The following is a 27,941-nucleotide window of genomic DNA, read 5'->3' as shown; positions in this document are numbered from 1 at the left end:
TATTCGAAATCTTGTATAATCTACAGTCACCTTTCATCCTTTTAAAGGGCGGTTTCTTAAGCATACACATGGGCTGCCCTAAGGCACAGGAAGAAAAACAAACAACCTTCTGCCGCACCCTTGTTGTTTTTCAAAATCTACTCCTTCTCTTTTCCCAGAGTAGAAAGTGCTATTCAGTTTTGCTACCACAGAATGGTTTCTTGACCTATTAAACCCAATACTTCCAGTCAAACGTTAAGTTCCAGTTCCAGTTAGTTCGTCGAACGAGGAAACCTTGATGATGATATTGTAAGTCAAGAACTAAGGGCCCGAAATGACCAAGATCCGTCCGCAGATTGGCATTTACATAAAGACTTCAAGTTGTCTCTAGAATTCACTGTTGCGGACCGATGTGAATAATGATTTTATATGTAAATCGTGTCGACTCCCATCTTTTATAGTTTGTTACTTCTAGAAACCGCTTTTATATTCCCAGTGTTCTGATTGGCTGCACGCAGCTTTCGTGTCAGTAGGTCATTCAAACTCTCCGCCTGATTAATATATGTGTGAACACACGAAAGACCGTAAGCTTCTTTTTATAAAATCCTTGCTTCAGTGCGCATCTGCATTAATTTCGCAACATCGAAGCACTAAACACAGACAGACTCACTCCTGACACTCCTTCGGTCGTTGTAAAATCTAATGACATTTTCAAGACATGGAGCGAAAAGTTTGCCTTCTGTTCCTGCTTATCAACTTAGTCCTGGCTATGAACATACCAGGTGAGCTATTCTTGAAGTAACCGATGTTAGTTTACTGTGGGTTTATCACATTAACATCAATTGAGTTAAAAGACTGCTTTTTATTCATACAGTGCCACGAGTTACACACCTCGTTAGTGACTGTTTCGTGACCAGAATAATCCCTTGTTTTTCTTTTCTCAAGTTCGTGAGTTTGATAACCAAAATTAGAACCTTATACTCTCAGACTGATTCAACTTGTCTATTCATTTACCATGTTGTTTGTCTTAAGTACGGTGCCATATATAGCAGACAGTTAACATCTCCTACAAAGCTTTTATCGATCGATTCCTCTTGAGGGCTTTTATATGCACTGATTGGAATCGATGAGCTTGATTAACTTGTCAATATATTATATAAACTGCTCTCCGCTCACCGTCATTTCATGAGTGGTAAAAAATTGCTCCAGTTCACATCATGCCTAATCAATAAAAGATGAGATTTTATAGACCGCAGTTAGCCACTTGTGCGGCATTTAAAAGTCGTCCAAACTTGTTATTAACTTATTTTATCGCTGATTTTTTATCAGGTCTCAAAGCCCAGCTTGTTGGTAAGTCATGAACTAATACAAAGTTTTTAGCATTTGAGCCACTTCAGATTATGGACCTACTTCATTTTCAGTATTTTGTATTTTCATCAGAGAATATTTATGGCGCCGCAGTATTCTTGTCGCTGTAAATTGAACAAGGGTGTCTACAGAAAATGTCTATGTTGATAAGATTGCTGTCACACAGTAGCGGAGGCGTGATACAAAGACTTGATAATATTGACTGACTGACTGACTGACTAATTGCAATTGACACGAGCTTTTATCTGATTCACGTGCGTTGATAGCATTAATAATGATTTTTTGAGACTGGTGAAAAAAACTCTATAATTTTCTTTTAACCTTGGTGACCGCAGAATTTTGAAACGAGATAATCATAAGAATTCCGAATTCTTAAACAAACTCACGTCATGGCGATACTCTAAAACATTCCAAAAATGTAATCAAGCCATTTCCACGGATAAAGTATACGGTTATACATATCGTCTTTATTCTTTTAATAACGTACTTGAAATAATTTCTCTTTAAAATCCATTTCGTCCTGTGTGGCCAACCTTCTTTCTCACTTAACAAAGTTTTACGCATGCTGTATCAATATTAATAGTTAATTACTGCTAAAATCTGTTTTGGAAAAATTGCTACGTTAAACCGCCTTACCCAGAGTAGTGTGATAAAAGGCCAACGTACTTTTTCTCTCTTTCCGAAACGGGTAACGAAAATACAATACAAGTGTGAAAGTATCTCAGCAAAGGCACAAGCTAAAGACACAAATGTTGTTTACGGTGAATTATCAAGTTCAAACAAGAGAGCGGTTTAAATCCCATATTCCCAAAAAGGTAATAAGAGCCCCCCATAAGCACCTTATACCATAAGCACCTTATATAACTCTTGACAATATAATTTTTCCAAAACTACTTAATATTGTAGACAAAGGAAATTAAAAATCTGCTTGGTACATAACCTTAAATCGATTAAATTTACATTTTCATTATACTGCCATAATCTGTTATCGCAAACATCCCCTTTCTCAACTGTCATTGGTCGTACAGTGCTGGAAAAATAATTGTTGTAGCTTCACGAAGTTTGTCTTATATTGTGCTTGATGTACTTGGTTTCGCTTTTTCATTTCTCTTATCTTTTATTTTTGCTGCTAAAAATCCTCTAGTAATTCCTTTTTTGTTAGAAAAACATTTTTTAAATTACGGGCGGTTTTCGTATTCTTTGCATACCCTATCAGAATGCAGAAAGCAATTTTAAAAAAAATAGTTACATAACAACTTTTCGTTCAAACGAAAAGGGGTAAAACGTGTAGCGTGGTCAGTGTAAAACAACAACAACGACAATTTGTTTATGAAGTAGTTTTTCGTCGATTTCATATCATTATAGCACGTCTCTACATTATACCATGTTTGAAAGATTGGGATTGGTTAAATATGCAATATAAGTCGTCTAGCCAGAATCTGTAGGTACAACAAGTGCTCTAAATAAGTTGTATAAGACTTTTTCAGAGTGAGGCATATGTTGGCACTTGATAGTACATGGCTTGGAAAGAGCCTTTTTTATTTGGTGGATGTTTAACTGACAGACGTCTTAAAGCAATTTCCCTGGAATAGAGGTTATCATAGATTTTTTCTCAAAGTTTATCCATTTTTTTTTACCGTACTATTTGCCTACGAGCTGTGAGGGCTTAATCAAAACCCCTCTATGAACGAATTATTTGAAAGAAAATGATACTTTGGTTTGCTGATTTGATTTACGGACCATAATCAATATTAGGACTAACTGGACTAATGACGCTCATAATACCATTGATTAAGCAAAATAAGGCTATGCACATTCAAATTTGCACATGAGCAACACTTTGAGCAAGCTTTTGGTACAAATCTTATACGTTAAAGAGGCATTGTCTAAATTCGTTTCCATGCTTACTAAGAGAAAAATGTGTTAAGTATTTGGGGCTTGTTCCTTTTTAATTATATCCTTTTTTTTTCGCGGAAGTAGAAAATGTTCTCATTCTTTCTGTTTTGGCAGCCTATCGTTGACATCACTTAAGATAAAAAAAGAAGAAAGGGAAGTGCTAGATATTTCTTTTAATTTATTTATTAAGATACCCAGTTCAATCAGCTTTAATGGCCACTACATCACTTTCTCGTGAGACGCCCCTGAAGGTATCCAGTCGAACCAACTGGTAACCTTGAACATAGAGGCACTGAGCAGACAAAGCAATTGAAATAGCAAAGCCAACAACAAACGGTGCTTATATGTCCTCTTCACATCAAACCAAAAACACTCACTTCAACCTTCGGTTGTCAGCTGGTCCTGGTTTTATTTTGTTTTGAAGAAGTTTAAGTTGTTTGTTGATGTTTGTCGACTTTGCAGAGTGAAATACAATTTCAAAGCGTAGTCAACTAATCAAACATTATTCTAGTTACTTCCGACGTTCAGTTATCTGTAAGTTTACTACTGTATATGCCGTAAAGGTAAACACAGTGCATACCAATAGGGTTGCTTTTGTGAACGATTTGAGCCCTGGAGTCAAATCATAAGTAGGTGGAGCATGAATAGCACTAGCTGTTGTAACAGTGACTGACGTTTCGACAACCTGTGCGGTGGTCATCTTTATGGTCAAAGTGAGTTGCTTTTACTGAAAGTAACGTCAATCTGTTTTTCCTCGCAATTACAGATGATTGCGGTGGGCTTATGGAAGGAGAAAGTGGAAGCATCCAGACACCACGTTATCCTCTTGACTACCCCGTGGATAAAGTTTGCTCATGGATCATCAGACTACAACCAGGGGAGAAGGTAGTACTTTCGTTCGAGACGTTCTCCCTTGAAGACCACTTGTTTTGCCAGTATGATTACGCTATTATACGGGATGGATCGTCTTCCAAGAGTCCAATGGTAGGAAAGTTTTGCGGCGAAGACAGACCAGCCACTATAACATCTACCAGCAATCATCTGTGGATTGATTTTCGCTCAGATTCCTCAACTACCGCCCAAGGCTTTAAAGCAGTCTGGAAAACTGAGAAAATTGAAATATCTTCCACCACTACAATATCAGCAACTAAACCTTCACCTACTCCAACTACAGCAAAAGGTTTGATTTTAATCACCTTTTATATGTTATAGTCTTGCCTGTTTATAGTACAAGGGGAATCTAACTGTCAGGACGTTTTAGTCCGCCAATACTAACCCTTACTATAACCAACAAGTACCGACTGGCCGTCGCACTGGGTAAATTGGCATGGCCCAAAAATATATGTTTGGTAGAAAAGACAAACGGTAAACAGATAGTAGTAAACTTTAGGAGATTTGGGAAGGAGAAGATCAGAATAGACAAGCCACAAACTTGAACCCATTCAAGGAACTAAAATCACAAAAAAATGCACTGATATGTTTCGCCAAGGATTTCATAGGAAAAATGAAAAATAATAATGATAATAAATAATAACAATAATATTAATAATAACTGAGAATAAAAAAAGCCAAGGACAAGAACATTCTTCTGTTGAGGGGTTTCGTTTACAAACTCCTAAACAGTGGCTACGTATACAGCGTGCACTTGCCTTTGCCAACTACACTTGATACATATTCAAGTTCACATATGGCACATATAATTGGAGTTAATGCGAATCTCTTGATTCTTTAGAGTGTGGTGGCCAGATGACAGGCGAAAGTGGTTTCTTTACAACACCAAATTATCCTAAATCGTACCCAAGCAACATGGAATGCGAGTGGACAATAGTAACATCTCATGGATACACCATAGAGCTTAAATTCGAGGAATTTAATCTGGAAAACTCCGGTGCTTGTCTTTATGACTTTGTTGATGTCAGAGACGGTAGCAGCGAATTTTCTTCTCTAATTAACAGATTTTGTGCAAGTAGCATCATTGCACCGATACGCTCATCTAATAACTCCCTGTTCATAAAGTTTAAGTCTGATAGCAATGTGAGCGAAACAGGATTTAGGGCATCATGGAGGAGGGTACCATTCGATACTTCTACCATTCAAGCATCTACAACGCTATTACTCAGCCCCACCCAAGCAACCACTACCCTTAAAATAACTCCAACACCAACACCGATAAACGGTAAATCTTGTTTAATATTCAAGGTTATTTAGATAACTTTCAAAGTACTCCCTGTCTGAGTGTCATGAGTGAGAACAGCAAAGCAAATATGAGTCGACGTTTTCGGTTCGATAACGCTAATGTCAATGGAAAAAGTCTCCGCTAAATGTAATAATAATAATAATAATAATAATAATAATAATAATAATAATAATAATAATAATAATAATAATAATAATAATAAAACAAATTATCTAAATAGATATATTATATTAGATAAAAAAGTTATGTATTGCAGGCACTCCTTACCAGCAAGCCATTATATTTTACGTGAACGATGATGTCATATTGACGGCCGAATTTTAGTGCCAGTTATTTAAACGGAGTTTTAAGCCAGTGTTTAACAAAACCACGTTCTAAGCCATTTTCAATTGCCAAGCACTTTCATGTGAGCACCATTTAACGTGAACAGTTTTATTGAAGCATATAATGTACACAAGAAAGAGATTTGGAGGTCCAAAGATTTCCTAAACCGCTGTCTAAGTTATAGACTTCATTTAAATAACTGACCCTTAGCGTCTCACTGTTATTCTTGCCAGTTGCTGTATCACTAAACCATTATTGATAACATGATTTGTTAATCGATTATGTTTACGATAAACCAAGTAAGACGCGTTCTGCTTTCATTCCAGCGTGTGGTGGTGTTCTTAGTGGGGAGGGTGGACAAATAACCAGTCCAGGGTACCCCAAAGAGTATCCACTAAATAAGCAGTGCACATGGGTCATTTCCGCACCAAACGGCAAAGCTGTTAAACTTCAATTTAAGGAGTTTGAACTCGAGAAACATTTCGACTGCCGCTATGACTATCTGGAAGTGAAAGACAGCGACGAGCAACAAAAATCTTTACTTGGAAAGTACTGTGGAGACGCGATTCCTTCCCCTGTGCAGTCATCTGGAAGCACCATGTACGTAAAGTTCTACTCTGATGGGCTGAATGCATATCGAGGGTTTGCTTTAAACTGGCATACCATTGATCCAATCAGACCAGGTACGGAAGGTAGTGATTTCCTATTGTTTATTACAATCTGAGCCTCTGAAGTAAATAAGGCATGGGTCGACAGCCATTTTCCGTAAAAATGAAGGAGGTGGTCTATAATATGAACTGTTTATCACTGAAGCACAAAATACCAAAAACTATTATAAAACATAAACAATGATACTTCAGAACACACAAGTATTATGTAATTAGGTCACGTGACCTTACAGCTCCACAAAGTCTCAAAAAATCTTTAAGAAAAAATGGGCACACTTTTCAGCAAGAGTTATTTTACGTAACTGGTACAAGGAAATAGAAAATATAAGCCGCTACAAAACTGCGCTTGGCAACTTTGAAATATCTCGTTTATTTTGAAAATGAACGGTTTTCCGACTAGTACCCAGTCTCCTAATATAACATTCTTTTCCTTTAAAAAATCTTGACATTACCAAGCGCAGAAATGAGATACTTTAAAATCATGCAACTTATAGAAAAATTAAGGGAACAAGAAAAAGTGTGCGAATTTAAGTTCGAATCTTTTCTGGGCGGGGTGAGTCACGTGACCTCATTTGCATATTTGCAGGCCAAATGGACAAAAACTAGCAGTTTATGTGTCTGATAAGTTTTCAACCTGCTACTGCTAATGCATCGAAAGATAGACCACCCCCTCACTTTTCGACTTAATTACTGGGGACCCATGCCATATCAAGAGAGGATAAAGGGGACAGAGAAGGCATCCCCCATACACACCCTATTCCTAGGTAATTCGTCTCGAGTTATTTTTAAGACCACAGATCCCAAGGGGGATTAGACAACAGCCAATCACATAGCGCGAATGTGTTCCGCGTGGATGACCCACGCTCAGAGCCAAGCGTCCTTCACGAATTGACGCAGAACAAACTGGCGGAAGACGCGGAGAGCGATATTGCTATTCGTTTTGTCGACGAAAACGACTACAGATAGATTTCTGCTAAAACTGTGTCAGCGAAACAGAAATTAGAATCGCCCTTCTTCTCTTGTATAGAGCTAACAGTACAGCAGGGAAATCCTTAACACACTGAATATTCTCTCAGGATCATTTATAATTTACAGTTTGAAGAGAGTGATTACTGGTTTGATATTTATTCTTTTATTAGTATTTTATTATTCACCAAAGATAACACTTGGCGTCCTACTTGCTTTATTGAACAAACGACCGGTTTGAATAGTCCGGCGAAATTTCTCATTTTATTAAAGCACTGAGGCGGGCTACGATAACTTCGAGTTAAACTGATTTCACGGGTTGTCAAGGAGTCAAGCGATTCCCTTTTCCCAGGTGAGCGCTGTCATTGCCTTTCGCCCAACATGTTTTGCATGGCGTTTAGTCATGCGAAACCTCCACGAAACATCCAAGCAGCGTGCGAGGTAACTTTATCCCGATTGTAAAAATAACTCTAGACGAATTACCTATGGAATAGGGTGTGTATGAGGGATACCTTCTCTGTCCCCTTTATCCTCTCTTGGCCATATCTATTCGTAGATTATTTGTCTATATATACACTCTAGCTTAATTACTGATGCTTTTTAACGGTTACTTCCACAGAATGTGGTGGTAAATTAAACCAAATGTCTGGTTCAATCAAAAGCCCTCGTTATCCTGAAAACTATCCTGAGAATGTGCAGTGCGAATGGGTCATTGAGCTACCATCACAGTATAAAATACGCTTGGATTTTATGGAACTCCAGCTGGAGAACAGTATGAGCTGCCGATATGACTTTGTGCTTGTCATGGACGGTCCCCCAACTTCACCAACTCCACTGGGCAAATTCTGTGGAAACTCAACTCAAGAATATATAGAATCTAGGTCTAATGTAATGACGATTTTGTTCAAGTCAGACTCCACTAAGACAAAGAAAGGATTTGAAGCCTACTGGTTTGCACAGCCTAGGCCTATTGAGCCGAGCACAACATCTTCCACAACGCCGTCAAAGTCTCCTTCTACCGAAATAAAGGGTACGATTATTTTGCTAGTATTGTTATCGTTTTATTTATTTAATTTTTTTATCATGCACTTTTTTACGTAAACGTTGACGAGAATACCCCTTGAAGATTGGTGTTGTTTGGCACTGTTACATGTAAGTGACATAAACAATTGCTCTCCTTCACAGATGTTTATATGAAACAGATTCTTGGCGTTTAACTTTAAAATTCAGTCTGTATTGCCACACAACAGATTTTTTTCCCTTTTCTTCATTTTTTTGGTGTAATTCCTTTATACGTGAACTCTACGAACACCCAGAAAACAAAGACATTAACTGATTAAGATAAGCATAGACTCTATCACTGTCATCAGGTCCTTCCTCAGATATTTGTATTGCCATAAACACAAAGTCTAAATAAAGGGGAAAAAATGCATTATACCAGCCCCCAATAAAACTAATTTTTGTTATTGTATCCCTAGAGTGCGGAGGAAACCTAACGAAACCAAGTAGCGATCTATTTTCACCGTTTTACCCAATGCCTTCATACGAACCAGCTGACTGTGTGTGGGTTTTATCGGTATACGAGGGAAACACAATTGCTCTTGGTTTTAACGAATTTGATTTACTTGGTGATAAAGACTGTACTGCCGAATATGTTGAACTGAGAGATGGAGGATCGCAATCCTCACCTTTATTGGGGCGTTTCTGCAAGTCTGCGCCCCTGGTGGTAATTGGTAAAAAAGGCAAAATGTGGCTGAAATATCACACCGATGGAACGGGGAGAAAGGGCTTTGAGGCCACCTGGACTACAATGGCACAAGCGCTGAAACCCATGCAACCTAATGGAAGTAAAGCAGGCGATTTGGACAATAAAGAACCTCTTCCTTATCCACCTAGTAAGTTACTCTTGTGCATTTAGCGGTGATCTCCGTAAATAAGCTTCAACAGACCTTGTCACGGTCTTCGACGCCATCTTGACGAGTAGGCAAAAGCGTGAGAAATTACAGTGTTCGTAAGAGAATCTAATGTCCAATAATTTCCGTAGAACGGCTGTTCTGAAAAAAAAAAATCAATTATAAACTAAAGCTTCACTCCTAAGGATTCTACTGAAAAAAAAATGAGGACGGTACATGCGCTAGAAGACCTAGAACCACTTTTTTAAATTTTCTATACATTTGTCTGTAAGAAAGTCCCGGGAAAATTTACAGACAAACATATGGAAAATCTAAAGCAAGCCTCTAGAGAAATTTAAGCACAGGTATGCCCCCAAAAAGTTTTAGTGCAATCCTTTGCTTTGTAGCTTTAGTTTTCAGAACAGCCGTTTTACGGAAATTATTCGACATAATTAGATTCTCATACAAACTCTGTAATTTCTCACACGTTTGCCTACTCGTCAAGATGACGTCGAAAACCGTAATAAGGTCTATTTCATTAAACAGTTGAATATCACCCATAAGTGCAATCAGAATCAGCTAGACATACTGCCGAAAGGAATTGCTGAAGCTTTGGCGATTCTTGTTACAGGGAGTTTAATAGGCAGATCTCTGGACAGGGGCTTTAACCAGGGGATACAAATATTGGAGACCCTTAAATTTGACCGTGAGAACGAGATTAATTGCGAATTGGGGACGATTTTCCAAACCCAGCTCGGCTGCTTCAGATAATGAACTATCGCAACAGTTGTGCCGGTTAGCAGCTGGAAAGCGTCGGCGTTCTTGAGACATGAATACAGTCGAACCTTCACTAACGGCACCAGCTCCACAACGGCCTAGTTTGTAGACAGTCCATACATTCACTCTTGTTCCAACCTCTCTACTCGGCAACGGCCACCCTCTCTACAATGGTCATTTTCTCCTGTCCCCAAGGGGCCATTGTAGAGAGGTTCATCTGTTGCTGGAGATTCCAAAGTCGCACGAGTTTTCATCCTTCACATACTCATAGTCAAATATAAAGATCGCTGGTTTACACTCGGTTATCTTGCGACTTACGTTTTGTGATTTTATCCAGATGCTAACATTACCTGCAATTTTACATGTACTTCAATAAGAACTGAGGACCAGAAAGATCGCGCCAAATTTCATTGCTGCGAAATGAAAGAAAAGTGAATGAAACAATTAGTCTCGGTGGGTTTAGCCATAATTTATTTTAACGATGATAACTTTTTTTCTAACTGCTCTTGTTCTCTGTCCAGGAAAATGTGGAGATGCCCTTGGGTTTGAGAGTGGAGAAATAAAAGATGGCCAACTTTCTGTCTCTTCGGTATGGATGGGTGTGAACACTTTTGGCCCTCAAAATGCACGGCTTAACAATAAAAAATGGCCACATGGTTGGAGTGCCGACCCGAGTGATCAAAATCCCTGGCTAAACGTCTCTCTCGATGCTGACTACGTGATTACTGGCATTGCAACACAAGGATATGGTAATCCAGTCTTCAGTGAGTGGGTTGAAAGCTACTATATTATGTGGCTCGATTCCGAGGCCGGTGAGGTGTATTATCAAGAAAATGGTAAAGTGAAGGTAGGAGTGATCTTTTGGCAATCAAAATTGTTGCTTTTAATGATTTGAAGCTTCAGGGTACGTCTGAAACAAAGATATTTAAATGTTTCTTATTGTGTCCACTCGTATCGACCATAAAAAAATGACGTCAAAAATTTGAAACTGAAGTCAAGTGGAACCACGAGGCGCAGGAGAGATGTTTTACGCCATCGGTCTTTATCATTGTGACGTCGTTTCTATATTGTCTATATATAAGAGTATAGACAATGTAAAATTGCCGCCTTTTTTTGGCTTCATTTTCAGGAAAATTGAAAGTTGTTAAAAAACATCATTCGATTTTTCAACGGTCCTCGGAAAAGCAGCAAACTTTACAATAAGCACGACAAATTGCATGCCTCCGAAGCAATGAGTCACTTTACTGGTTCATACTCTTCTCGCGTAGGCCACAGGGCTAGTTCGTGGACAACACTAACGCTTGTGAAATCATTCAGTTATTATAAAAACTGTGTTTAAGATTTTTTAATCCTTTAATTAGGAAGATATGAACACTTTGAAAGGAATGCAAAAGAAAGTGAAAATCCAAGCCTAGTTTTTTTTTTCATATATTTAGATTAAAAGGCCAGCCAACACCACACCTATATTTTTAAAATATTTCCCAACTGATTGGCTCTTAATTTGCAAAGTCGTTAATAATACCAATTAACACAATGATTGGCCCTGGTTATATAATGCACTTTGCAGGTGTATTTTGTTGTAGACAAGAAGGAAACATTGCTACAATTGCTACATCAGTGTTCTTTAAGTTACCTTATACGTTGTCGCCACATGAGGCTTCTGAAATAAAAAAACTCTTGCAGTTACATCATATTAACTTGATGTTACCGTTGTTTGTTGTTCGCAAGGTTTTCGAAGGTAACAGTGACCATAATACCGTGGTTCGTCATATCCTTAACCAGCCCTTTATCACTAAGCAAGTAACCATACGACCAAAGAAGGTGAAAGGGAGCACAGGCCTTCGCATGGAGTTATATGGATGTAAACTTGGTAAGATTTCCTTTTTGTTTGTTTGTTTGTTTTTTTTTTTCAGTGTAATTCAATCACTTGATATAGGATAAAGCGTACGGAATATACAAAATATGCAAGATTTTCGTTGTCAGTTAAAATGGTTTGGTTTACTCGTCATCGTAAAGTTCAAGTGTGACTTTCTTTTGTTGCGCTCTTACCACTGCGATAGGAATGAAAATTTATTTTTTTTCAAAGCGTTCAATTGCAGATTTACATCGATTGTAACGGTATAAATGTAATCGGGAATTTTATTGCATTTAGCTTGACACCGTCTCTATATAATCCGAAAGTTCTGTTGTAGCCCTTAAAAGGGCTGTTTCGGTGAGTAAGATATAGTTCTTATTGTTTGGGTCTAATTTGGCTCCTTTAATCAGGGCCAAGACAGTCTAATGACCCAGCGTTGATTTAGACCCACGGGCCGAAACGAGTCCCAGTGTGGGCTGTGACTGGCTTTTGAAGGGGCTATTTTGGTTTTAAGTTGGCTCAAATGGCTCCAGGGGAGGCTGAATCAGACTTTGACCTGCAGGGTTGAATTAGCACCTTAGGGGTTAAACAGCTCTTTACATATAAAATTTTACTTATTATATATTTTTGTAGACGATTGCCAGGAACCACTAGGATTGGAAAACCGAAATATAAAAGACGAACAATTAACGGCATCCTCCGCTTGGAATAACAACAAAGAGCAGTTTGGTGCACAAAGAGCAAGGCTTAACTTGAATCGCTGGCCTCAGGGTTGGACTGCTCATGTAGAAGACAGGTCTCCTTGGCTTCAGGTTAATCTGAAGAACCCTTATATCATCACGCGCATAGCCACGCAGGGCTTTGGAGGACATATCAATCAGTGGGTCAAAAAGTACCGAATCACTTGGGAGAATGCTGAGGGAATTTGGTACAATTATTCTGTTCCTCACCGTTCTAGGAGCTTAGCTGTCCACTGGAACACCAAGGTGATCTTAAGTCATAGGCTTCTGTTCACAATAGACCTTTTTATCGATACGACGGCCATATTGAATTACTTAGATTTAAGGAGTATTACGGGATGCCCAGAGGGTAAGGGCACATTCATATGTATTCGCTTAGTATTTACGCACGCCTTTCCGGGCATTTTTTCTTAAAGTTTTCCTAGAATAAGATTGTAATGGGAAAAAAGATCGCTGTGCCGTGTTTGGATGTAATAATGATCGCCTTTTCCCCGAGAAATATACAGTGAAATACCCGAAATATACAGTGAAAGACCATACTTCTAATACTAAGCGAGTATAACAGATCGTGCTCATGCCCCCTGGGCATCCCATAATGCCCCTTAAATCAAATTAATTCAATATGGCCGCCGTAAAAAGGTCTATTGTTCTGTTATTCATTCTCTTTGGTTTTTTACTGGTGACCAAAGAGTCCCCAATCCTAATCTACAGGTTGCTATTAGGCATGTACGGCACGACTATATGTAGCCAGCATTCGTTGGACTTCCGGCTTAAAATAAATCATAGGGAACCCACACTCTTATTCAAACTGCACATGGAAATTAAATGAGAGATAGAAACTCACCTGTTCTGTTCTTGAATCTGGTGCGGAGTAAAGTGAGATGAAAGTTGTTCTAAAATGCAAAAACGTTGTTTGTGTCGGCGCTTTGTGCGTAAATTTCACACGTTAATTAATAACCAACAGTGAAACGTGAGATTTTAAAAATCAGTGGAGAGCTAGCTTGCAGGCTAATCTCGCCCGCTCTCCTCAAATTCTTCTAGTGAGTAGTGAAAGAGCTGCTCGTAAGGTTTCTCCTAATTGGTCACAGTAAACAATGACATGTCATTCTTTCAATTTTTTTCAATATTGTTTGGGGTCAGGGAAACGCACCTTATAGTGTTGGATGTGACATCTTTAAGATGGGGACATTGGGGGTACCCAATACCGTGCAATACCGTAAGAAAAATTGGCAAATACCGAAAAACCGCGTCAAAAATCGACGAAATACCGATACCGCATTCATGATTTGTCACTCTTACTTAAAGTTGTCTCCATCTCGAGTGTTTGTTTATCTCAAGCATTTATGCACCAGCAATCAACCTCAGCCTTTGCGAGGAAACGTGAGAAGACCTTCAAAAGGATGCCCTACCAATTTTATCATAGATTAACGGTCAGAATTTGTGTAACTGTCAGAATTTGCCTAGACAAGAGAGTGCACTGAACAGTACCGCAATACCGTGAAGGATCTTCTTTTACCGAATACCGTTAGCCAAAAAGGTGAAAAACTGCATACCTCATGGCTAAATGATACCGCAGTACCACACTTTAAAATCAAAATTACCGAAATGTCGCTTCAAAAAAAAAAAGAAGCTCAATACCACAATACCGTAAGCCCCCACGTCCCCCTCCTTTAATTGTTTGGCGTTGTTTTAAAAAAAAGATCATTTTCATAGGCACTCACTGAAGTACATCTTTTCAAAAAAAAAAAAAATGCTATGTAATATTGATGATAGGGACAATGATGATTATGATAAAAAATAATCGGTTTATTGTATCGCAATTAGCGGCTCCTTGTGCCGAGTTTCATAATCTTTCATGTCTAGATATGAATACCAATAGATACATTCATCTTGCTAGATAACTATCCTTAAGCTTGATCAATTTGGTGAGGTCACTGACAGGTATCTCTTTATCTTCTGTGAAACGCCCACGAGAAAATATAAACTGTATTACATGTAAGTGCGATTTTGAATGAAGTCTAAACTTAGCACATTACATAGGACTATTTTGTAAAGAAAATCTTCTTATTTCTGCAGATATTTAATGGCAATAAAGACAAAAAATCAGTAGTGTCCCACAACTTGCGCAGCGCCATCAAGTCGAGTGCTGTCCGGTTTTGGCCTTTGATGAAACGTAACTTCGTTTCCATGAGGACAGAATTGTATGGTTGTATGGCAGGTAAGTGTATCTATACATCGGAAGTAGTAACACGTAACGTGTATTATATGAATAGAAATCACCCAGGATAAAGGGGTGTAGTAAAAAATGCATGGGTGAATAAAGCTAGGTGCACGCTTATATCAATTCATGATTGACTATTACGATTTACGGCTTGGTTAAATGTCAATCTTGATAACGTGTTATACAACACCACTTCACTCAAGCAAAGGCAAAACTTTTTAAGACCATCTGCACTTTCCTAAATGGTAAAAAAGTTCAACATTGCAAGAAACGTCTAAGGTGCAATCGCTTTTATACTATTCTACTTTGATAGTATTCCTTTTAGGCTAGAAGTAACAAAAATGTTCATTAAAAATAAAGAAATCTTGAACAAAAGTGCCGTGTTTAGGTTGAAATTATCCTTTCCAAACGTTTCGGGCCTGGCCCTTCATCAGTGGAAATACCAGTTCGTTTAAACCGTTGCAAGGTTGGTTCCTTTTAAGCTGCAGTTCATAGCGAAAAAAAAGATAGCTGGTAATGAACGCATGTATATTCTCTATACTCTGATAACTAAATACATTGTTCATTGTTCAAGAATGTGAACATTGTCTGCTTATACAGCTTGAGTGTGTAATATAAGGCTGTTATTCTCAGTGCTCTCTCTTTCAGTCTTCTTACACGTATGAATGTTTCTTTTAAAGTAATTTAGGTAGGGGTGTCTTGGTGAGGCCAAATTTAACCATAGCATTTAATGTCTGAATATGTCTATTCTGTTTCTTCATTTACAGAACCATCGAGTTCTGTTACCAAATGCAAAACAACTGGTAGGGAAATGAGTGGCGAATCCAACCCACCCAGTAAAAAAGACTGTCAATGGCACGTTACCTCAACAAAAGAAAAGGGTACAGTGACTCTTAAATTCACAGCTTTTGATTTCTTCAAAACTGATCCATTATGTAATAAGGACTTCGTCGAAGTGAGGAACGGTCTAACTAAACATGCTCCATTGATTGGGAAGTACTGCGGAAGCAAGCTGCCCTCCCCCGTGCAGTCCTCAGGAAATGGTCTCTGGGTGCGTTATGTGGTGTCTGGGGAGATAAAGACTAAAGTGGGCATGACGTACCACGACGGACCTGTAAATTTTCAACCGGGTGGTGTACGCGATAAAGGTACGTCAGTTGAAAATGCATGAAAAATGCTCATTTATTTATCATGAAGTAGTTTTCTTCGCACATGTTCATCACCTAGCACTAAATCTTTCTGTATAGGTGTCTCCGTAAACTTCAATCTGTGTTTTGAGTGTGACGTAAATAGCCTACCTTCTTAGTAGATACCCACCGTGCATGGAAGAACTTTTTACAAGTAACTGGCGAGTAGCGATAGAAGTGTTGTTTCGTATACGCGGGTTAGTGTAACATTGTTTATGTGGCTGTCATAAAAATGTAATTTTTAATTTTAAAACTTGCCTTGGTCTGTAAGGTTGTGGGACTCGACGACATTCTAATCCTCCAAGTCAGCTTGATGGAGGTGTGTCCAAACAATGGTCCGGGCAGTGGCCCTGGCAGGTGGCTCTTTTACTCATGGGGCAATCAGTTCAGCAGTGTGCTGGCGCTCTTATTGCCCCTCAATGGGTCCTCACGGCAGCTCACTGCTTCAAAAGGTATAAGTAATATGAAAAATGGGAGAAATCCTTTTTTTTTATTTGCCAAGGTAAATACAGAACTGATTTACGAATATGAATTATTATGTTATTCTTTCTGTCAAAAAAAAAAAAAAAATAATAATAATAAAAAAATAATCAAGTACAGTAGATGTCACTTCACTTACTTTACCATTCTGTTTTCTCCAATACATGCTGTACATGTTGAAGTTAGTAGCGCTGTTATGCATAATTCAGCGTTCTGACTCAGTACATTCAGTTGTTTCTACAAAGAGTACTGTAATGGAGTCAGAAAATCCGCGATTCCCAAAATGTGTCCCTGTTGTACATGTGGCTGTCATAAAAAAGCACGATTCTTCCGAAATACTTTCCAAGGTTTTTTCCAATGTACACATAACTCTCGAGTGTTGATTTCAGTTGCTCCTGAATAAATTAACTCAACTTATTTATTTTTTTATTATTTTATTATTTAGGTTTAAGCAAGCGACTCAATGGGTTGTTCGCGCTGGAGAGTTTGACCTTACGCTTAACGAAGGTTCTGAGCAAAACAGAAGAGCTGAAACAATATATATTCATTCCTCTTACTTACCTAGTTCAAACGAAAATGATATCGCCCTGGTTTACCTGAAAAGGCCAGCGGTCATCAACGAGAAGGTACAGGTGATATGTCTTCCTAAACGGGGTGACTTACAGTCTGATAGCACCTGTGTTGTAGCTGGTTGGGGCTCTACACCCAACTTTCATCACCTTTCTGCTCCTTTGAGGTCGCAGTCCGTGCCCGTTGTGTCCCGTGAACATTGTAATAGAGCTAGTTCCTACGACGGCCTTGTAAAAGAAGGTATGATATGTGCGGGGTTCGAGCAAGCCGGCAGCGATAAGTGTTATGGAGATGGAGGCGGTCCACTTATGTGTCAGAATATTCGAGGAGGGTGGTTTGTCGGTGCAATTAACAGCTGGGGACAAGGATGTGGTCTTCCTGGCAAGTATGGTGTGTACACTTTTACGGAGAAGTATCGAGACTGGATTGATAGACATATCCAAGCAAACTGATTGAATCAGTTTAAGAATTAAAAACCAACACTAACTCTTTCGAGTCTGATACTCAAAGCGTGGAGTGATTGACGCACTATTGACAGAGGCAAATAGCCGCCGAAGCAAGTCTAAGATTGGGCACCCCAGTAGAAGAAATCGTAAAGTCAGTGACCCTTTGATGTGGAGAAATGTTCATAAAGAAATCATGCGATGTTTTTAAAAGTTTACATGTAATTAAATTAAGTTTCCAGTTGAATCAGTAGAGACTGCTATTTTTCTTCCCAAAAGACATAGCGGACAAAGAGGACTGTCCATCAGATTCCAAGGATACATAATATGCCAAGACAATTTCAATTCCACATAGACAAACACTTGCCTTTTAAACTCTCAAAAAAGACCTGCTGTAGTTTATATCTTGTCTTGCTAAGGCAGGAACATTTTATTTAGAGTCAATATCCATGTGCTTGCTAGCACATTCGATAACTGTCAGGTATTTTGCCGCGTTGTTATTGTGATGATAAATAAGTCAGTAAGGATATTTTTACCAACGAATTATATCGACTGGCTCCTCTTTCAAGGTATGTGACAGACTTGTTAGAAGTATAGTTATATTTACAGTACAATGAACGTTAAGGAGTGGCTTGATTCTTTCCTACTTTTAGTTTGCTTGTTTGTTTCACGCCATAAGCTTTAGCATTGTGGTGAGAAATGAAAACTGACCCTCAACGGAGGGTAATTTGTCAATTAAATATAAGCAGCTAGAAAGCAAGCTTTACGTACTCAGCCTGTCCTATTCAGGTTAGCTCTGACACATGTAAATATGTTCTGCAGAGCCCTTTGTCAGTTTTCTGCTTGAGGGTAGGAAGAAAGATTTCTCGCTTGTTTCCTATCGGAAATCCCGGGGAGACTTGACTGCATTTTAGTTTCTGTTACTTGCATCCTTAAAGCGTATGACCTATCAACGCCTACATCACGATAGTCGCTATCATCCCCATAATAAACGTTCAACGGGGCTTCTCTTTTGTTGTAAAAATACGTTCACAATGCTTGGGTCACCGTAATATCGTTTAATTTGATCACAGGAAATTTTCAAATGCTACCTCAGAAGAATTGGTTCTCTTCAAACTGACTTTTAAAATTGTTTATGTTATTGTTAACTTAATATCGGAGCTGCTGTTGTAAGAAATTAGAAATTCAGTATATCTGCTGCACGATCTGTGAATTAACTAGCTGCCATTACCATTAAGCTTTAACTTACTACTAATCCTTTTACTGACCTTCTAAGGTCCCCTGCCTTGTGCAGGTATTTCGGTGTCAAGAGGAACATAATTTAATCGCACAAAGAATTTTGAAAACACATATTTAATGTTTTGTACATGTTGGAGTAGATTATTTATCACTCAACTTCTTTATTACGGTTTCCCTGCACACATCAGGAACTTTCAAGGACCATCATTGGTCGGGATTCGGTTTGGAAAAAAGAGTTTGAATTTACTTCACATTGATACAAAAGAGGAAGACTCACATATCGAGTACTAACACCTAGACTGAAGAATTGATACAGGATAGCACGATACTGAGGTGCTTTCGGTTTGAAAACAGAAAAGGCAGAAAGTATTGTGCATGTTAAAAATAGTGGTGTATCCTTATTTTTATGCGCCAGGAATTCGTGATCAAGAGATTGAACAACTAACAAGCAATAAATGATATTGTTCATGATTCAAATTTACTCACCATCGATAATCACGACAGATAACGATCATTGCGTTTTGATCGATTACGCTCACCCGATAAAGGTGCATTTTGATCCATTTACAAGGCCAAAAGTCACCCGATGAATTTGTTTGTAATCATGCCTTTATCTTGAATACACGATTTGTCACGACTGCACTGCTTTATGGTCCGGATTGAAGTGGGATTAACAGGTTACCGGATACACGTATTAGCGGCTCCTTTGCGGGCTAATTTACTTCGCCGTTTCTTGCGTAATTTTGTTTCCTTCGCGTCAACAGAAGTCTTGTTTAGCCGGATACAGGAAAGGACCAAGTAATCAAAAGTACCTGTCATCATCTAAATTTCAATCAAAGAAGCGAACTTGGTCGGTTCTACAATTCTCAAAAGCCAATATTCTTAAGTTCATTTCTTCCCAAGCTCAAGCCGTCTATTTATCACGCGTCTGGGGTAAGTGGAGAACATTGTTAGTTGTGATGCTCTTTGGTAGTTACTTTCTTAAAAATTTACCTTATCAGCGATAACTTAAAGCGAAATAATAGCCTTTAATTACCTAGATAAAATCCCTTCAGTCGATAGTTGCATGATATATGTTGTCTAATATTATTTAAGTGTTGCTCTTGGCTTGCATGTGACCACACTGGCAATGGCAAGTTTTTTTTCATGGTATTTTCGTTTGCCAACACGTTTTGGTTGGGCAGCGTAGATAACTGCTAAGATGCCAGTAATATTATCAAATAGTATTGGAGTAGAGAGATAACATTAAAACATATTTGTTTTCAAGCGATAACATAGAGAAACCGTGCAATGTGCAACGTATAAGAAACTTAAGAGCTTTATTTACAGGCTTTGTAAATATGACCTATTTGAATTCTCCGTTTTGAAAAAGGATCACTGAAATGTGTATAACCGTCTGTAACAAATTAAGGCAAATCACGTCTCTTCATCAAAATTCAGCAGACATTTAAAAAGGCGCAGAGTCAAATCATATTAATGATCTTTTAATACTTTCCGGATCATTCCTTCATAAATAATTACTTTCCTAATTTCAGTTTATTTCCGTTTCAATCAGCGCAACGCATCTAGGTAACAAGAACATGCCGTAAACCCTTCTCAAGACTACAGCCAATTTCTCTATTCTTTGCAGCAATATAGAAACATAATCAGTGCCAAATAGCTTCCCATTATGAGCTCTGACCAGTTCATGATAGGCGTCACATATCAGCTTTTCCTCGTCAAAACATATTGAGTGTTTTATTTGTCAGATTTGGTTGAGAAAATTCTGTAACAACTAGACGCAAATAAAGGTCGTTTTTAATGCGATTTAAGTTAGTTATTGAGCAAAGAGGAAGTGTACTGATAACCGTTAATTAATTAGTCTAATTGTCTGCAGTACATCCGTACAGTGCCTTTCTGTTATGCAGTCATCGCTTATTGATAAGCGGAGCTTTAGTCATCATATAATCCTTTCTCGTTACTATCCGATTAGAAAAAGATCCTCTTTGTAACTTAATATCCTCGTTCTCTCACTGTTGCTGTTGCTATTGTTGCTGTTTTTTTTTTCTTTTTCACTTTCACGTTGTAGACCCTCGCCCAAAAAAAAAAAAAAAAAAAAAAAAAAGCGGGAAAAAACGGGAAGGAGAGAAGGAAAGAAAGGGAAAAAGAAAGAGAGAAGGACAAACTCTCCTATTACATTTTTTCTTTCCCGGATATCCTCGGTTATTGACGTATGTGCAGCGTGGGCAGGGGTTGAATTGTGATTTTCATTTGATACTGTATTCCTGGCCTGTACATGTTTCTAGCAGCAAAGTTATTGTACAACCTAACAAACCAGAAATAAGGGAATATAGAGGTGTAGTTCAAACGTTATAATAAATGTTATGTTGTTATTTGGCTAAAGTAGCTCTGACCACCTGACGGAATCGCCTTAGGGAAAGTTGGAAAATGAATCATGGGTTCAGTACAGGGTGGTTAGGCACAAAGTGGGCCGGCAGGCGTCAACGAAATGGCCGCCTTTGTCTTAGGAGTATTTTATGCCAAACGGGGTAGTTTTTTTTTCACAAAAAGAAGATGCTTGAAAACTAAAGTTGTAGCAGTAGAATAAAAAAAAATGGAAGGTAGCAAACTCAGTGGTCGAGCAACAGATATTGTATGCGTTTACGCTCTCCTTTTGATAAATTTTGAGCCACAGCGGTTACAAACTGCAAGTGATTTTAAACTTGATGCGTAAGAACGGGATTCGTTTAGTTTCAGTTTGGCCGTGGTTGTAATTCTCACCGTACGCGGCTTCTATTTTCAGTTCACGAGTTGGGTCATGGAGGCGAAGAGAAACTCAAATATCTCTTTTGAGGCGATTTTACTATAGTTTGTGGAGTACCAGCGATTCTGATTTGTTATTGGGCATTATTAATCGAGTACTTCGAAGTCACTAGCCTGTAAATAGATATTAACTCTCCTTGGAAAGAGGATATATGTTTTTTTCTAGAATGCTTTTTTTCGTTAGTCTAGAATACTTCCACGCTTTTCGAGGCCTCTTTTATATCTGCTGAAATTTGAAGACTGACGCAAGCCCTTCGAAGATCCCGCGGGTTGTTCATTCCGTTTTTCTTTTTCTTGTCAGTTTAAACGCGGTTTGCATTCGAGAAGCAAACATCGTGCTACTACAACCCAGTACAGGGTAGATGTCTTACATAAAAAGCGCGCGGCCAAGGTTTGTTTTTCATTGTTTTTGAAGAGGCGCGTAATAAGTCTGATGTTTCTGCGCTGTTTATGAACCATTCTCTGCATCCTGATTTGCTTCAACCAACAGACATGACATAGATACCTCATACCAATAATACAACAAGCTAGTTTGGAATCATGAGTTAATTCATTTTTGGGAATACCTTCGCTTAATGATCTGTTATGCTACTGCCGTGTCACTGAACACTTAAGATATGTTGGCTTCTGGACTGTTTTCATGTTTTTCAGGTTTTCTTGTTGACCAAACTGATTGACGACCAGAAAGACAGTTTAATCAGATTTCGTTGTTTGTTTTGCTTCAATGTTACCGCATTTTCGTGACAAAAGCGAGGCTTTGTGTCTTTGTAATTTCCCTTCTGTCTTAGAAATAACTCTCACTCATGATTGTCAGAGTTTGTTTCAAGGCTCTGTCTGACAATAAAGGAAAAAAAATAAACCAGTCTGGTGGCTGTTCAAATAATTAACCATGCCCCGAGGTAAGCGCCAAATTTGACGGTCATTTACATTTCTATTATTCTTTCCAAGTAGGTAATATCTGTTAAAGCAAGTCTACAATTCTTTGTCGATATTAGGAGTTTCGAGTAAGCTCCCCCACGCGCCGTACCGATCAATCTTAAGATACCTATAAGTAATAAACACAAACCAAGTACAGCAGGAACGTTCTGGTAAAAGACTTTGGAATTCTTTTATGACAAGAAGTGAGCTCGAATGGGAAGCCATTTTGGGTAAATGTTCTTATAGTGACTAGTCCTTGTTTGGGCCATGGAATGTAAAACATGATTGTCATATCTAGCACATTGTACGAAACGATTACACTTAATTATAAAACGTTTTGTTATGGTAATTTAGCCACGCTCAAAAATTTCTAACTTTGTCGTCTCTTTATTTAGAACAGTGGGTCAGTGCGTAAGTGAAATGACGGATTCTTCCTTGCTTCCAAGTGGGCAGAAATACCAGAGATTTGGCCATTTGAAGTCAGTTAGCAGTGGCCTTCGAACAGGAAACGTTGAATAAGGCGAGTATACATAGTTTATAATCATACACTCCAACACCCATAACTAGAAGTCTGGTTAATGCCCTTCAATTTTTTAACTATCCACACGAGAGCACGTTGTTTTATTTTATTATAATTTTATAATTCTTTATCGTTGATGGACTAAATTGTCGTGTTTAATTTTGTGCTTTTTCTACCCATGTACAGATTGCTCAGACTTAATTGTGATGGAACTGTCACATTACCTCGTGTACATCCTCCTTTCAATGGTTAAAACAGCAAATAGTTTTCCAAGCGAGAACAGAGATTTTCTTGGCGCATCGGACGACAATACTGATGATGACACCTTCGTCATCAACATTGCTGAAGACAGTGACACAGCTGACGATCTTGCTAAAAGAGTCCTTTCTGCAGTTTCTGCGCTGAACAATCGTGCCAATCGCGTTCCCAACCAACAACGAGGGAAGCTCTACCGAGCGGGAAGAGTGCGAAGGAAGACTTTAGGAAAAAATGAGCGAGTACAAATGATATTTGGAAAGGATGAACGAGTGAACTTGTCGTCATCTCGAGAGGCACAAATTTATCCATACTACACCGCCGTGATGCTTTCTTCCGGATGCACTGGAACGCTCATTGGACCTCAGCACGTGCTAACAGCCGCACACTGCGTTCACAATGGCAAAAAGTGTTTAAAGAAGGCTAAACATCTCCAAGTTGGTAAGTGCCTTCTATTGTGCCACGAAGTTGTTTTGTTATCGGTTATTAGATTTAGAGGTGATACCATAAGATTGACAAATTAGTTACATCATATTGCCCTACAAAAAGTGACTGTGAAGGCATTTTGGTTAGATAGCAAACTTAAATAAAACGAAGGTGAAATTGATTTTTGTATTTATCAAGATTATTTCCAGTAACGAGATAGTTTAAGGACTGATTATTAGCCGGAAAGGGCTTCTCCAAATCGATTTCAATATGGTTGTTGAGTGCTACGTCATTTCAGTATTTCAGCGATTGATTATTTACGTAATTCGTAAAATAGACCACTGAAACTGCATTTCTTTTGTATTGCGGAACCCGCAGTCTACCAGCTTGTCAGCTTGAAAATATAGACATTACACTTAGCGACGTTTGTTTTGATTTGTCGTTAATAACGCAGAACAGTAACACCAAATATTATTGAAATTACTAGCCCGCAAATTGCCAACCAAGCGTGCATGGAGGCGTAAAACATGTATTGTGCTATAACATTGTAAATAACCTAAAAGTCTTTATTGCTCTACTGTGATTATACACTTGATGAAACTGGAAAAGTCACTCTCTTTGTTGAAACTAAGGTTTTACTCGAATTTTTCTATCTGTGTTTGTTTGTTTTGGTTTTTGCGGTCTTTTCTTTGGTTATCGTTGGATTGTCCTAGTGTCAGCAAAAACCTCAACGTTTCAAAGTATCCGAACAATGCGAGATGACTCTTGCCATGCGACCGTGCGTGAAACAGAGGTTATTGTCCTATAAAGAGTGTTATTTGTTTAATATGTGATTACTAAAAAGAAGCTTACTTCCAGCCGAGGTAATTAGGCCTGATTTGCGTTAAAATAATAATATTAAAAAACTCCCTAGTTTTTGGCGTCAGTCAATCTAGGACCAAGAAGACGCTTTGCGTTTTGTGGTTAATAGTACTTAGGTAATGTCTTATTTTATCTTTATCGAACTACTGTTACCAGAACAATATAAAAACACAATTTTTTCCCTTAAGGCTGAAAAGAACATATCTTCTAAATTTTAATAACCAAACGATGTCTTTTAATGTTACAAAAAAGTTTGGAAACATGTTTGACATGAGGCAAAGATAGAGCAGGTTCCATTCGCGTGAAATAATTAAAATCGTGTTAGGCTGAAAGACAAATCTGCCTAACTTAGTATAGAAATTTCAAGACCCAGAGAAAAATTTTAGACGAAAAGGAATATTTCGTTTGCCATCGCTCGAGCTTCATCAGCGATGTGAAATAGTATGTTACGTAACAGAAAGGTTGTTCACGTATCCCAAAGAGAAGCTAAGAGGGGGTTGTGAATGGCTGGTAGGTCCATTCCCTCGTCCCTATTCAGAGGGGGTTTTCTTTGTTTGACAGCAATGGCCTCCTTGACGCGGTGCTCGATGGTGTTCTCCAGAGCTGGGGAAACACATGTTATTATCAAAATTTTGTCTTAAATCTTACACCAGTTCGATCTTATTTTGAAAGTCAGCAAAATAGAAAGCGCTAATCAGATAAATCATTCCTGTTTTACAAAGAGTATTGACTTCACACAGCGGTATATATTAGTATTAATTGAAAAATCCTATAAAATCTACTTAAATATTAAATATTGTTTTTCTACTTCAGTGCCCAGAGTATAATTTTACCCATGTTCATTTGGATGCCATTTGTCTCTAATGGAAATAAATACCCACTACATAACAAATTTTTCAGGCGCAAAGTTTTCACGGTCTACACCAGGTTCGAAATTGAGCTTATAAATCCTTCCTTTAGAACTTCACTTCTAAAGTGTAGTTTACATGTAAGCGGTATTCAAAGGTAAGATACCATAACCGAGTGAATGTCCCTGCGGCCTATATGTAAACGTTTCCTTAATTCTACCGTTGCCGTTGAATTAAAGGACTGCGTCACGGCGGTTTAGTCCATTTTGTCTGCGTTGGCCAGCTACCCGCTATGGAACTTTAGGAAGAAAGTACTTCTGAATTTGAAAATCACAGTTTGAAGACATAAAGCAAGAGTAAGGCTCAAGCAAAATAGATAATTAGTTCTCGAACCCAACTCAATTCTCTTTTATCCGGTGCCGTCTTCTCTATTTCCTTTTATTCAAATGTTCCCAGGATGGTTTAAGCGTTTATATGATTTAACCCTCAAGTTTAATGTCCAGCATCTTGAAACGAAAAAATCTGTTGTTTAAACTATTGTCACCAAAGCTTCTTTTAAGTCCTGATCGTCTTATTCACTTCGCAGGTTTTCTTCAGCACTCAGGAAGGTTTCACTGGATTCGCGTGCAAAGGAAGTACATTCCCAGGAAATGGAAGGAGCAGCCCCCGCAAAAGGACAGACTTAGATACGATTTTGCAGTTTTGAAGCTTATTCGGAGACATAACAGGCAGCCCATGTCAGTCAGCAGTAGCAGCCTTCTCCCTGGATCAAGAATTCAGTTTTCTGGCTTCCATGGCGACAAGGCGTACAATTCGTTGTGGTTCACGAGATGCCGGGTGAAGGGAAAATCTAATGACATGATCTTTAACCGCTGTGATGGATTCAAAGGCATCTCAGGCTCTGGTGTTTACGTGGGCACTCCTCGTGGTGATGAAAACGTCGTTGTTGGCGTTGTTTCGGCGATAGGGAGGGGGACCGTGAGAGGCAGAATGATCCAGTTTAATCTGGTTAATTCCTTGACCAAACCCAAAGTTAAGCAGATTTCAAAATGGGTCGCCAGACGCTAAGCTATCAAACGACTTCGTCCTCGAAATAAATTCGAAGTGAAAGTATCTCGAGGAACACAGAAGCACAACGCAGAAAGTAACTGGAAGCTAATAACTATACTTATAACACTTCTGAGTGTTTTTGATAGAAGTAAAAAGTGATCAGAAAGAAGCCTTATTATAACAGCCTAACTTATATCGCTCTCTTCCGCTTATGTTTACTCCAAATTGCTTACCAGTTATTACAAATCTGTGGTGCTTGTCAAACGCACCTCGTTAAGAAAATTTAATAAGCGATTGTGATTGTAGGCGTTTGTACAAATGAAACGACGTGCCATGCAGTAGAAGTAAATGTTCAAGCACTTGATTCTGAAGAAACTGACCATTGGCGCTTCTGTATTAATATTTTAGAAGGTGCTGAGGATCTTCATACTTTCTTATACTTGGTCATGGGATGCTTTTTTGTATATTTTGTAAATCGGAGGAAAAAAAAATATTAATTGAGTAGTATTTATTATAATTCACAAGCACTCTGATATTTTTGGTTTAACCATAGACGTCAGGTTACATTCCTTATTTGGTTCACATTAAACAATGTATAACAATGAGGCGCAAAGCATGGACATAAATCCACAATCTAATTTGTCTTACTGTACAAACACAAACACATATTGCAAATCTTCAAAGAAGCACGGACTTAAAATAATAAAACTATTAAAGGCGTGGTCGCGTATAGTTTTCGCAGTATGATTTTTGAAGCAACTCTAAACGTCCCGGCTTGCGTTGTAGCATATAAAGGTACCGATGCCCATTTAACAAAACTGATTGTTTGAGTTGAAGTAACGTTGAATAACTCTATGCATGTGTATATGCAGTACTCAACAGCAAAATATCATGTTGCTCTCACTTTGATGGCGACAAAGAGATTAGATTTGCAGGATTAAAAATACTGACCTTTTCCACCTTCTGCGACTCATTATCGCGTACCGTGGGATGAGCTTAAATGTAAGCCGATAATCTATCTAGGGAAAGACCATTTGAAAAGGTGATGGGGAAGTAATGGTCGCAGGAAAGAACGGGGCGCGCGAGAGAGACACGCGAGAGGAGAGCGAGCGCCGACCGAAGAGGTCCATGAAAATCGTTGTGTCAGTTGTGATTTTGTTATCTCAGAGAACAATATTTAGCTTTTTGAATTACACAGCAAGCATTCTTTAACCCATTCGCCCCAAAGCCGCCCGTAACCACAAGTGCGGATCCACGTCTCTTCTACCACTTGTGACGTCAACAGTTTTAATGGTCAAGGACAACTTTGTCCGTTAACTTGTGCAGGGTGAAGACTTGACCATTTCCATGACAATCTTGTCCCACTACCCGCCTATCTTTCCGTTCTTCTAATTCTAAGATACTAAAAGCTTTCCTAAACATTTTTCCACCTAAATGTACAACGCTTTAACAGGGTTTG

The 27,941-nt window shown here is 38.5% G+C and overlaps 2 protein-coding genes across 5 annotated transcripts; both read left to right on the top strand.

The window, feature by feature from the left end:
* Positions 1–447: 447 nt before the first annotated feature.
* Positions 448–18,181, top strand: LOC140930851 (cubilin-like). Of its 2 annotated transcripts, none has more exons than XM_073380561.1 (14): positions 448–761; positions 1,309–1,329; positions 4,010–4,423; positions 4,976–5,419; positions 6,091–6,447; positions 8,018–8,428; positions 8,877–9,293; positions 10,589–10,914; positions 11,796–11,937; positions 12,556–12,908; positions 14,739–14,880; positions 15,651–16,031; positions 16,342–16,522; positions 16,996–18,181. In XM_073380561.1, the coding sequence occupies exons 1-14, from the start codon at positions 698–700 to the stop codon at positions 17,570–17,572; spliced, it is 4,230 nt and encodes a 1,409-aa protein (XP_073236662.1). In that variant the 5' UTR covers positions 448–697; the 3' UTR covers positions 17,573–18,181. The 2 variants fall into 2 exon arrangements, with proteins under 2 accessions (XP_073236662.1, XP_073236661.1); XM_073380560.1 differs by having other exon boundaries at positions 6,091–6,456.
* An 882-nt stretch (positions 18,182–19,063) lies between these two features.
* Positions 19,064–27,442, top strand: LOC140930852 (serine protease 23-like). Of its 3 annotated transcripts, none has more exons than XM_073380562.1 (4): positions 19,064–19,735; positions 22,918–23,042; positions 23,229–23,738; positions 26,019–27,442. In XM_073380562.1, the coding sequence occupies exons 3-4, from the start codon at positions 23,249–23,251 to the stop codon at positions 26,498–26,500; spliced, it is 972 nt and encodes a 323-aa protein (XP_073236663.1). In that variant the 5' UTR covers positions 19,064–19,735; positions 22,918–23,042; positions 23,229–23,248; the 3' UTR covers positions 26,501–27,442. The 3 variants fall into 3 exon arrangements, with proteins under 3 accessions (XP_073236663.1, XP_073236665.1, XP_073236666.1); XM_073380564.1 differs by lacking the exon at positions 19,064–19,735 and adding an exon at positions 22,136–22,503; XM_073380565.1 differs by lacking the exon at positions 19,064–19,735 and adding an exon at positions 22,567–22,752.
* The last annotated feature ends 499 nt before the right edge of the window (positions 27,443–27,941 follow it).

Source organism: Porites lutea, chromosome 3, assembly GCF_958299795.1.
Source record: "Porites lutea chromosome 3, jaPorLute2.1, whole genome shotgun sequence".
Lineage (NCBI taxonomy): Eukaryota > Metazoa > Cnidaria > Anthozoa > Scleractinia > Poritidae > Porites > Porites lutea.
Note: the sequence above shows the minus strand (reverse complement) of the source record. Positions and strands in the feature narration are given on the sequence as shown.